This window comes from Pteropus medius, unplaced genomic scaffold, assembly GCF_902729225.1.
Source record: "Pteropus medius unplaced genomic scaffold, Ma_sr-lr_union100, whole genome shotgun sequence".
NCBI lineage: Eukaryota > Metazoa > Chordata > Mammalia > Chiroptera > Pteropodidae > Pteropus > Pteropus medius.
This window is the reverse complement of record NW_024355327.1, coordinates 3,098,108-3,110,287: the sequence shown is the minus strand read 5'-3', so window position 1 is coordinate 3,110,287 and position 12,180 is coordinate 3,098,108. Positions and strand designations below refer to the sequence as shown.

The window sequence follows — 12,180 nt, the reverse complement described above, 5'->3', positions numbered from 1 at the left end:
ATTTGGCTCAGACTTTTGCTGGGTCGTATTTCCCCCAAAATCTTTTTGAAAAAGACTCACGCTTCATTCCTTTAGACCAACATGTATAAATTGGGTAAAAATAGAGCAAACTGGTTTCATGTCTTGATTTATGAAAGAAATCTTCAAGTTTGCATTCGAAAAACATTGAACATATAACAGGGGAATTTGAACTTTACAGACTAATGCCTGTGGCTGGATGAGACTTTGGCCTGTTCAGATCCTGCCTGATGTAAGACTGCACCCTACCTGGACCACTCCCATTATCCTGATTAGCCATAAGCACACACAAACTTACCTATTTTTTTTCTTTTTTATCCCCACTGCTCTCCTTTCTTTAGCTCGAATAAAGGAAACTGGCATGGAAAATTGCGTGGCCTGGAATTTCTTATGATCAGTCGATTGCACTTCAAAGACAACCTCATAATAGGACATCTAATCCAAAAATGCAGTCACGGTCAAGGACTGCCCACTGGAGAAATGTATGGTCTGGTGGGATGAATCCTTGGATATCCGAGTACTGTGCAGGGTCCAGCGTTTCATGCCGATTGTTGCTGCTTTATTTTCCACAGGACCTCAGAAGCAGGGCCAGCTTCCTGATCACACCACCTGTGCAGTTGTACAGGGCCCCATGCTCAGAAGGGTCTATTTTTGGTTTAATGCCAGATCTGCTCTTGCTGTCTTGAGATTCTTAATACTTTTTGTACAAGGAGTCCTGCATTTTCATTTGTCACTGGGCCCGTGAGTTAATGTAGACAGTCCTACCTAAAAGCTATTATTTATGCAATTCATTACATAGAACATCCAAGGGTACCTTAACTTCGAATGAGGATTGCTTGAATTTAGTTTGTCTTATCAGCCAGTTCATGACAATCTTTATGCTGTCCAGGCTTACATGATCAAGTTTTATTATGACTGGATTGGCAACTGTGAAATTAACCTTTGGTTTCTTTGGTTTTGGGTGTGGCCTTAAAGAGGATCTTTTCTTGTAAAAGAAGGGAACAATAAACAGGTTAATTTAAAAAGATAAAAGCCCCTACCCTTTCAGTTTTGAGTGGCATGCCATTTACTTCTTATCAGCACGTGAGTGTATTTTTCATGGGGTTGTAATTGGGTTTCTTTTTCAATGCAGTTTGGCATGTGTTTAACCAGCACTTAGGTGGCTTGCGGTGGGTGGGTAGGACAGGCCAAGGGAGTGCCAAGACGAAGAAGGCTCAGTTTCTCCCCACAGGTGCTCACAGTCCTGAGTGGGGCGCAGGAGGTTGCCCCACCTTGGCTGGTGGGAGTGAAGTGCCACCAGCCTTTGAATCTGGCTGTTGCATGGTGAGCCAGGGTTTGTCCTGCAGCAGGATGGGGTGAAAGGTCTTCCCATCAGAGGCAATACAGACACTTAAAAAAAATTTAAGCCTTTTTATCATGGAAAATTTCCAACATACACAAAAGTAGAGACAGTATAATGCAGTCTTATGTACCTATGATCCAATGTCACTGGTTTACAACGTTTTGGAATCTTATTTCACCTATTCCACCCTCAAGTATTTTGAAGCAAACTCCAGCATTGCATTCTTTCACTCTTAAACAGTTCAGTATGGTTCTCTAACGGATGAGGACTTCATTTACTTTTTGACAAAGCAGGGATTCATGCTTATGCAACCCAGAGGGATGACCAAGCCTGTGCCTATCTCTCCAGATAGCAAAGCCATCGTGGATGGGAACCTGAAGCTCATCTTGGGCCTGGTGTGGACACTGATCCTCCACTACTCTATCTCCATGCCCGTGTGGGAGGATGAAGGGGATGACGATGCCAAGAAGCAGACGCCAAAGCAGAGGCTGCTGGGATGGATACAGAACAAGATCCCCTACTTGCCCATTACCAACTTTAACCAGAACTGGCAAGATGGCAAAGCCCTGGGAGCCTTGGTAGACAGCTGTGCTCCAGGTAAGTGCCCATTGCTGCCGAAGCCAGGATGGGGCTCTGTGGGCCCTAAGCCTCTAGGTTTTCAATGGGAAAGCTTGGTTTGCTGTGATTGGTGTATTTCTACTTTTTTTTTAGCCCATTGTAAGATAGCTAAAGGAACTAAAAATGGCTCTGTTTACCTTTTCAATGGCAGGTCTTCTAGGTGTATCCACTGACTTTTTTGAGCATTGAATTCAGTTATTTATCCAAATTCCCAGCAAAGGCCTTAATGTTTAGAGCAGGTCTTGCGTTTAGGTTCCAGACTCCAAAGTCTTCTTTGTTCTCATAGTTGCTGCTTAGTTTCCTGTTGGCTTTGGCCCAAAAAAACCCCCCCAAAAACAAGCAAAGAAAAAAAATGTGTGCATTCTAGGTGGCCTGGCTTGAAAATCTAAAAACTTCAATTGAGTGGAAAGTACCCATTTTTATCAACCACTGGGTTGACTATATATGGCCTTCTTCACTGTTTTCTCTCTTGCTGTGAAATAGTGCTTGGTCAGGATCCAGTTGGAGCCTTCTGCCCTTGTCTGAGTGGTTGAGTATACCCCAGGGCAGTAATTATCCTCACAGAGGGTTTAGATTAATGGGTAAAATTCGCTGGTACATACTCAATAGGAAATCCAGAGCCTGTGTTTATATGTACACCCTAAAATTGTTTTTAATAAAAAATCTCTAATAATGATATTTTCCATTTGCTGAGTGCTCTGTATGTGCTGGGCACAGTAGTATTTAGTAAGCTAATGGTTTCCAACATGCTCAGAGCAGAACTATCTCGTGTCAGTTGGATAGGGAAGGAGGGCTGACTTCTGGGCCTTGTTCTTCCTTGAGAGCCTGTAAGCTGCTGTCATCTAGAAGTAACTCAAAGCTCAGCAGCAGTTCATTTCCCAGTGCCCTCTTCCTTGTTTCCATCCAGAGACGCATTTTAGGGTACCTTTTTTCAGTTTAAACCTGGGGATTTTCACGCCAATCCTATATTCCTTGTGCTTACAAAGATTTTAAAGATAATTCTAGGTTTTGGCCTTTGAGCAAATGGATTTTTAAATTGTACAAGATACTAGTCCAGTCTTTTTAGATATATCCAGGAACAAGACTGTGATATTGTGACTTAAAATGAGAAATATATATTTGGTCTTTGTCCCCTTTCCTGGCACTGAGCTCCTGAAACCCTTGGGATTTCCTAAGTGATAAGAGCCATGATAATAGTGTCTTTCAAATACAACCTGAGTTTATGTTAATGAGGTGACTTTTGGAAGGCCCCTAAGGATGGGGGCTGGTTGTCTTGGGCGCCAACCAATGATTAGAGAGTTGGAACTTTCAGCCCTGTCTTCTGACCTCCAGGAAGGGGAGATGCGCTGAAGGTTGAGCTAATCACTAATGGCCAGTGGTTCAATCAATCTTGCTTACATACTGAAGTGTCCACAAAAGTCCCTGAACTATGGGGTTTAGGGAGCTTCCAGGTTGGTGAACAGAGGATGGTCCTGAGAGGGTGGCAATACACTCGGAGAGGGCATGGAAGCTTCTTGCTCCCTCTCCTACCTTGCCCTAAGCATCTCTTCCGGCTTTCTGTTCCTGAGTTGTACCCTTTTATAATAAACTGGTAATCTAGTGAGTAAAACTTTTCCTGAGTTCCGTGAACCACTCTAGTAAGTAATCAAACCTGAGGAGGGAGTCATGAAGCCTAAGTGACAACCTGGATATGTGATTGGTGTCTGAAGTGGAGAGAGGGGTGCTGTCTTGTGAGACTGAGCCCTTAAGTTTTGGGATCTGATGCTATCTCCAGGTAAATAGTGTCAGAATTGAGTTAAATAGTAGGACACCCAGCTGGTGTCAACCCCATGCATTTGGTGACCAGAAGTGTTAGTGTGGAAGGTCAAAAAAAGTCTCCTGCAAAAAGGTTCCAGGCCCAAATGGTTTTGCAGCCTTTGTTTATTTATTTATACCACACCATTAAGGAATGGTAATTCTTATCTTAATGCAAGAAGATAACATCCTGAAGGAGAAGTTTCCACTAAGACAGAATAGTTCCACCCTTGCATACTCAAAACCCTTATACTGGTATAGCAGTGGTCTCTATTTTGGCGCCAGGGACTGGTGCTCCTATGAGAATCTAATGACTGGCGATCTGAGGTGGAGCTGAGGTAGTGATGCTGGCGCTGGGGAGCAGCTGCAAATACAGATGAAGTTTGGGTTGCTTGCCCGTCGCTCACCTCCTGCTATGCGACCTGGTTCCTCACAGGCACTGACTGATACTGGTCTGTGGTCCGGGGATTGGGGACCCCCGCCTTATAGTATTTATAGATGCTCTTCAACTTAACGATGGAGTTATGTCCTGATACATCCATTGTAACTTGAAAAGATCCAAATTTGAAAATGCATTTAATACATGTAACCTACCAAACATAGCTTAGCCTAGCCTACCTTAAACATGCTCAGGACACCTATATTAGCCTATAGTTGGGCAAAATCATCTCGTTGTCACCGCCCAGCTGTCATGAGGGTATCGAACTAAATGTCGCCAGCTTGAGAAAAGATCAGAATTCAAAATTAGGAGTGTGGTTTTTATTGATGCATACTGCTTTCACACCACTGTGAAGTCCAAAAATCTCTTCAGGCAGCTAATACTAACAGCATCTTTTGTGTTATGTTAACAGGTCTGTGCCCAGACTGGGAATCCTGGGACCCACGAAAGCCTGTGGATAATGCACGAGAAGCCATGCAGCAGGCAGACGACTGGCTGGGTGTCCCACAGGTATGTGTACAGCATGCCATGTCCCACGAGGTTGTTTCCTCCCTCCAGTCTGCTTCAGTGTCTCTTTGGGCACCCCTTTGGGTCCTCAGCATCAGCCTTCAAACAGTATTGCTCATGACATGCTCTTACCTTCCTCAGTTTACTCATAAAAATAGGTTCTCATTGACTTCGGTGCTTGTGGATCATCCAAAAAACTTCACTCTTTGTCACATGAAGCAAATTTTTTAGTATTTCTGTTCTAAAAATTTCAAAGTCTGTCTTTGGACACCAGACTGCAAATGAAGATCATAATGATTAAGTTGAACTGTAAGAAATTGTCAATATTTGGCCACTTTCTACTTATTTAAAAAATACTTTTAAGATAATATTTTAGGAAAAGTCACAGGAGGGAAAACATAAAATTTAAACCAGGATAACCTACAATCAATGAAAATTGTAGAAGAATTTGTATCGCCCACAATCTTACCACAGAAATATAATAAGAGAACTTGAAAATTTAATAAGTTTTGAGTACCATCTGCAGTAGCCACATTGCTTAGTTGAGGTCTAGTCTTCTAAGCCCTTCCAAGAAGTCTAAAAATAAAACTCCACTTGACAATGAAACACCATGACTCCAATGTTCAGAACCCTCGTCAAGAAAAGTTGTGGGTAGCTGGTGCCACGGGATGCGTGACCTCACTACAGCCTCCATTAAGGTGTACGTTGGTGTTCAGAGTTGAGTTTAGTGTATTTTGTAAAAGGATCCCTTGGGGGAGAGAAAAACTTGCCTATATTCCTTTGGTTTGGTTTTGGCATCACGGCTCTGCTTCATGGCCCATTTCTTGGCTCTTCCATCCTCAGGAAGTGGTGTGTTATGTTTTTCATCTCCTCTTAAACCTAAAATCTTCAACCTTTTGGCAGTCACGTGATGTTGGCACTATAAAGTTGTTGAAGGAGCTGCCTAGAAGAAATGCCAAATCAATGCACATCCTACATATTATGGAATGTTCTGAAGGCAACTGTACAAACCCAGATAGCTATTTTGTTGCTGCAGGCTAATCATTAGAATGTTTTTTGGTGTTTTTTTATTGTGCGATGAGGGAAGCTGGGCACATAGATTGTTCATCTGCATTTGGTTAACCTGGTTCATGAGACACAGAGTCTTCTGTTCATCTCAGGAGGTGTGGCTTACCTCTTTTTGGTGGCAGGAGGGTCTTTTGTGCTATTTAGGGCTAGGTCAGGTGGTAGAACTAAGGCTATGATGCCTTCAGAGAGGCCGCCTGTCCAGCATGGGTTATAAATGACTAATCTTGCTTCTAAGCTGAATATCAGGAGAAATTCACCCCCTCCCCCTTTTTAAGTGGCTCATAATGTGCTGAGGCCTGTCTTAGCTCCGGCTGCCATAACAAAATACCATAGTCTGGTGGCTTAAACAACAGATATTTATTTCTCATTTCTATAGGCTAGAAGTCCAAGATCAAGGTGCCAGCAGATTCGGTTTTTGGCGAGGGCTTTCTTTCTGGCTTGGCAGAGAAGGGGCGGGGAGGGGAGTGCAGCATGAGCACATGCACAAGCAGGCACATGCACATTCAGATCCTCCTTTTCTTGTAAGGGCACTAATCGTGACCTGGTGGCCCCACCCTCATGGCCTCATCTGAACCTGATTACCTCCCACCTCCTAATACCATGTTAGGGCTTCAACATGTGAATCGTGAGAGGACGCAAAGACTCATTCTGTAAGGGCGCATACTAATTTGTCACTGTGTTGTCTCTTTTTGTTTTTATTTTAATTCTTTAAATTAGTAGCAGAGTTAACAGAGATGCAGACAATGTATAGATGAGCAAAGGAAAAAGCCAGTTTTTGTGTTTTTGTTTTCTAATAATATGCTCTAATTCCATGTGTACTTTTTCTTCATCCTTCACATTTGATGTAGTTTATATGTTTTGGAAAGTTTGACCCCGGGAGTGAGTGGGCTTTTTTTGTTTGGGGTGGGTGTGTGGGTGGACACGCATCTCTGGAAATTACATGTAGAATTGTGTGGAGTGGGTCTTTAGCACCCAAAGGGAATGGTGACACCTCTAAAAGGTTAAAAACACTGATCTTGGCATGTCAATTTAATGTAATTTCACTTGAGAAGTAGACTCAACATCTTAATATTTGTAGTGTTTGGTTTAAGAGACAGTTGCAAAATCTTTAGTAGTTGCAGATTGATTGTTCTGGCATTCATTTACCATGTCCTTATTCTAGGTTATCACTCCTGAAGAAATTATTCACCCAGATGTGGATGAGCACTCCGTGATGACTTACCTGTCCCAGTTCCCCAAAGCCAAGCTCAAGCCAGGGGCTCCTCTTAAACCCAAACTCAACCCCAAGAAAGCCAGGGCCTATGGCAGAGGTAAGCACTTGTCATGTTGGATTTGAGGCTTGTCCTCTGGTCTTAGAGATTATTATGTGGCTTCATTTTCAAAATCTGTTTGGCACCTGCTTCAAGCACAGGCTTAATTCTTAAAGACACTGCAGGCTGCCTTTGTCAGATTTTTTTAACCCAAGGGTTCATTTGTTTATGACCATCTTCTGCTTTGTGAATCTAGGCTTTAAGAAATGCTGGTGCTTTAATGTGATGGAGACTGATGGGTTTGTTGCTTTGTGATTTTAGTATATTAACCCTGGGACAAAGGAAGGGCTATTATTCCCATTTTTCAGATGGGGAATCAGTCATGGTCCATTGGGATGAGGGAATGGGGGAAGGGGCCTGGGTCATTTGGCTGCTGATTCATTTTTCCTTTGGTTATGCTAAAGATGCCCTAGATTTCCAGATGGGGTGAGAGCTATTGATAACCCCTGGCAGACACTTCCTTGCTAAGACATCCTGTTTATGCAGCTGCCAGGAGTATTCTGCTTAGAACATTATAGTGGATTGAAGGCATTTCGAGGCATTTGTTGTTCTGATTGGGACCTGGCATAGTTTTTAAAGGAGAACAGTTCACCATCAGCCCAGTGTGATTTCTGATAAAGATAAGCACACTGAGGTACATACAACACATTACCTTTTCCATAGGAGTGCATTATATTTCTTAATTTTCATAGTGACAGTTGGCATAACATTTAGACACACAAAATAACTTGTAGATTCTCTTCTAGAATCTACAGTTCTTTTCATTTTAATATAATAGTTTTCTCTTGCCCTTTGTGCATTGTTTGTATGGGCGGTGGGGGAGGGAGGAAGATTGTTGCATTTTTTGAAAATAAATTTCAGGCACGGTGACATTTAACTCCTGAATATGTCAGCAAGCCTGCCCGAAGAATAAAATATCTTCTTCCATAGCCACAGTATTCATCATCACACATAAGAAAATTAACAATAATTTCATGTCAGTTAATATCCAGTTTTGTTTTTAAATTTTTCTATTGTCCTGAAATTGTCTTTTATATAGTTTTTTTGTTATTTTACAAACCAAGATCTGATTATGATTCACATAAATATTTATTTCTCTTTATACTCTTTTAATTTAGAATAATTTTCCCCAACTTTTTTTTTTTTTTAATGACATTGACTTTCTGAAGAGTCCAGAGCACTTGTCTTGTGGATGTCCCATACACTCACTAATTCCTTGTGAAGGTAGCATTGCCACGCTTGGTGTCAACTTAAACTTAAGATGTCACTCAACCAGGGCAGTGGTGCTGACTGTGTGCAGTTCTCAATCTTGGTGTCCAGGTCCTTCTCATATGTCTTTTAGCATGATTTAGACCAGAAGACAGTTGGAAATTTCTGCAACAAACCCACTTGCCATATGAAGTACTTTTAGCAATGAGGGTGGGGTCTGTGCAATCTTTTGTGTTATATATATATGAACTAGGGACTTTGTTTGAAGCCCTCTCCCCATGTGCAGTCACTCCAAAGTCAGCATGTCCCTGCTTACTTCAAAAGTGCTTTCTCTAAGCCATACCAAAGGTGGTGACTGGAATAGGAATCTTTGATTTTAAAGGTTATGCTTCCTAACTGGCAAAAAAAAAAAAAGCTGCAAACAGCCAAATCTCTTGTCAACAAATGGGTCATATGGATTGAATCTAATCAAGTCATAAAATGCTCCCTTTGCAATAACCTTATCACTTGCTGTCCACCACCCCTATTGTTATGTGAAATGATTTCCTTGCATGGTGCTATTTTCTAAAACAGGGACGACTTGTTACAGTTCAGGAATGTGGCTTGTCATTGCCATTTCCTTTATCTGCCTCCTTGTAAGTGCTATGTACTTGGGGAGCAAACACACCTTAAAAAATTATGTATATATACACACACATATATAAGCACACATACATACACACATATGTATGTATGAATATGTATGTTTTTTGTGGTAAAATATACATAATATGACATTCACTAATTTAACCATTTTGTATGTGTGTATTTTTTAAATTTTTTAAATTTTATTTAGTTTCAAGTATACAGTACATTGGTTAGACATCTATATAGTTAGTAAAATGATCCCCCCAGTTGCTCCCTCCCTCCCCTGACCTTCCACCTAGCCAGTGTATTAATGCTAACTGCATTCCCTATGCCATGCTCCTCATCCTTGGGACTTTCCATCGGCTACTAATTTGTACTTCTTTAGCCCTTCACCCCATTCTCCCAGCCCTCCAAACCCCCCTCCCCTCTGTCCATCACCTAATTGTCCACTACATTTGTGAGTCTGCTTTGGATTAGTTTGTTCTTTTTATTCCTTAAATTCCACATATAAGTGAAATCATAGTGTTTAACTTTCTCTGTCTGACTTAAATACCTTATAGGTCCATCAAAGCAATATCTTTCGCCATCCCCTTCCTTTTCATATGTAGGGGTCTTGTTTTCTTATCCTTTCAGCCACTCTATCTTTTGGTTGGAGCACTTAATTCTTTTCCATTTAAGGTATTTATTGATAGGAATGTAATTGTTACCATTCTTTATTCTTGTTTTGATACATGTTTTTTTCTTCTTAAAGAAGTCCCTCCAACATTTCCTGTAATACTGGCTTAGTGGGATAAATTCCTTTAGCTTATTTTTGTCTGAGAAGCTCCTTATCTGTCCTTCAACTCTAAATGATAGCTTTGCTGGATAAATTATTCTTGGTTGTATCTGCTGGGTCTTCATCCCATCGAATATTTTGTGCCAGGCCTTTCTGTTCTGCATAGTTTCTTTTGAGAAATCAGCTGCCAGTCTTATGGGTGTTCTCTTATAAGTAATTATCTGTTTTTCTCTTGCTGCTTTTAATATTCTTTCTTTGCATTTAACCTTTGGCATTTTAATTATGATGTGCCTTGATGTGGGCCTCTTTGGATCCTTGATTTTTGGAATTCTCTGAGCTTCCCGGAGTTTTATGTCCATTTCCTTCACCAGGTTTGGGAAGTTTTCCATCATTTTTTCAAACAGCTGTTCAACATCTTGATTTTCTTCAGTTACGCCGATCAGACGAATATTTGGAGCCTTAATAGTATCCCATATGCCCCTTAAATTATTTTTATAGTCTTGACATCTTTTTTCTTGCCATTCTGATTGAGTGTCCTGATTTGCTTTCCTGTCCTTTAGATAGGGCATGTGATCTTCTTTATTCACTTTGTTTATTCCTTTGTTTATTTCATATAATATACTTCTCATCTCAGATAATGCGTTCTCCATTTCACATTGGTTCTCTTTTATAATTTCCATTTCCATTTCCATTTTTATCTCTTTGTTAGAGTTCTCTACACTTCCCAAAAGTTCATTGAGCATCTTTATAACTAGTGTTTTGAACTCTGCATCTGTTAGATTACTTGACTCCATTATATCCGGATCTCTGTTCTGTTCTGTCATATGGTTTCTGCTTCTTTGTGTTCCCATTTTGGCTGCCTTTCCATGTCTGTTTCTATGCAAAACTCCTAAGTCTCCCGGTTTTCTTAGTGTGGATTTGTGAAATAGGTGTCCAGTGGCACAGTCCTGAGAGGGGTTCAGCTGCAGGCCAAATTTATCCCAAACCTCTACTTCTCTTGGGCCACCTGTTAAGATTCAGCAAGCAATCCACAGATGCTGTGCTTATAGTTGCCTCAAAAGGCCACATCAGAAACCAAGGCCAGCTGCCTCCACCAGTGTGAGTCTCAGCAAGAAGCATCTGGGCGGAGCAACCTCTGTTATCCAATTTGATGACTTCACAACTATGGCAGTGCTGTGTCGGGTGCATTGGGAGGTGGGAGGTCTCAATAGGGAACAGTGGATCCTGCTGACACTTCTGTACCAAGAGTCTCTCACATCGGCCTTCACTCTGACAATGTCTCCCTGTAAGTCCCTGGTGACCCCTGCATGCAGCCAAATGGGCACTGGTGCTCAGAGCAAGCAAGTCCGTCACCGCAAAAATCCACTCGCGGACACGGCCCCTTTAAGAGGCGTCCACCGCCACCATAACCTCATCTCACTCAGCCACTTGGGACTGGGCAGCCCTGCATCTTCGCCCCGTCCCACCTTCTGCTGTTGCAGGGTACTTTCTTTGATTTTCCATAGTTGTATGGCTTGTTCATCTAGATCTCAGGTGATTTTTCCTTGCCGCTGCTCCTTGTTTTCATCACAACTTTGATTCAGCCGCCAGAGGGATGAACAGAGCCTCTGTCATCTATGCCATTTTTTTTCTCCCCAATTTAACCATTTTTTAGTGTACCAGACAGTGGCATTAAGTATATTCTTTGGATTATGCAACCAAAACATTTTCATCTTCCTAGACTGAAACTCTGTACCTTAAACAGTAATTCCCCATTCCCTCCTACCCCTCAGCCCCTGGTAACCACCATTCTACTTTCTGTCTCTATGAATTTGCCTATTTTAGGTACCTGATATAAGTAGAATTATATGTGGCATATGTCCCTTGGTGTCTGGTTTACTTCACTCGGCATGATTTTAAGGTTCATTTATGTTGTCACATGTATAAGAATTTCATTCCCTTTTAAAAATGAATAATATTAAATTGTTTATCTACTACGTTTTGTTTATCTACTCTTCTGTCAAGGAATAATTGGGTTGTTTTCCCTCTTAGTTATTGTAGCTAATGCGCTGTGAAGATGAGTGTACATGTTTGAGTTGCTGCTTCCACTTTTTTGGGTAGATACCTAGAAGTAGGGTTGCTGGAGCATACGGTAATGCTACATTTAACCTTTTTTCCTTTGTAAGTAGGAAGACAAAATGGTCACTTTAGGCAATGAGGTCATATATGAGGCCACATGGGCGGAGCCTTAAGATTTTACTTGTCTCATGGGGAGACAGGGCAGGGACAGCTTGCTCTCTCTCCTGTGTGTCCACAATTGCTCCATTTCTTCCAGCTGAGCCAAAGAATAGAGAACATTTCCTCTCCTGGTTTCTATAAGGGTTGAGAGGTTTGCTTTATTTTATCTTTTGGATATTGACTAAGCTACAGTTACCAGCCACTTACCCCTTGTAGATCCATTCACTTAGCCCTGACGGGTTTAGTTCCAGTGGGT

At 41.5% G+C, this 12,180-nt stretch overlaps 1 protein-coding gene across 3 annotated transcripts in view; it reads left to right on the top strand.

The window, feature by feature from the left end:
* Positions 1-12,180, top strand: part of FLNB (filamin B) — a 130,508-nt gene that overhangs the window by 49,644 nt on the left and 68,684 nt on the right. For all 3 annotated transcript variants that reach the window (XM_039858540.1, XM_039858539.1, XM_039858538.1), the window contains exons 2-4: positions 1,709-1,957; positions 4,624-4,721; positions 6,949-7,096. In XM_039858540.1, the coding sequence (XP_039714474.1) occupies positions 1,709-1,957; positions 4,624-4,721; positions 6,949-7,096 (495 nt within the window). The remainder of the gene's footprint in view (positions 1-1,708; positions 1,958-4,623; positions 4,722-6,948; positions 7,097-12,180) is intronic.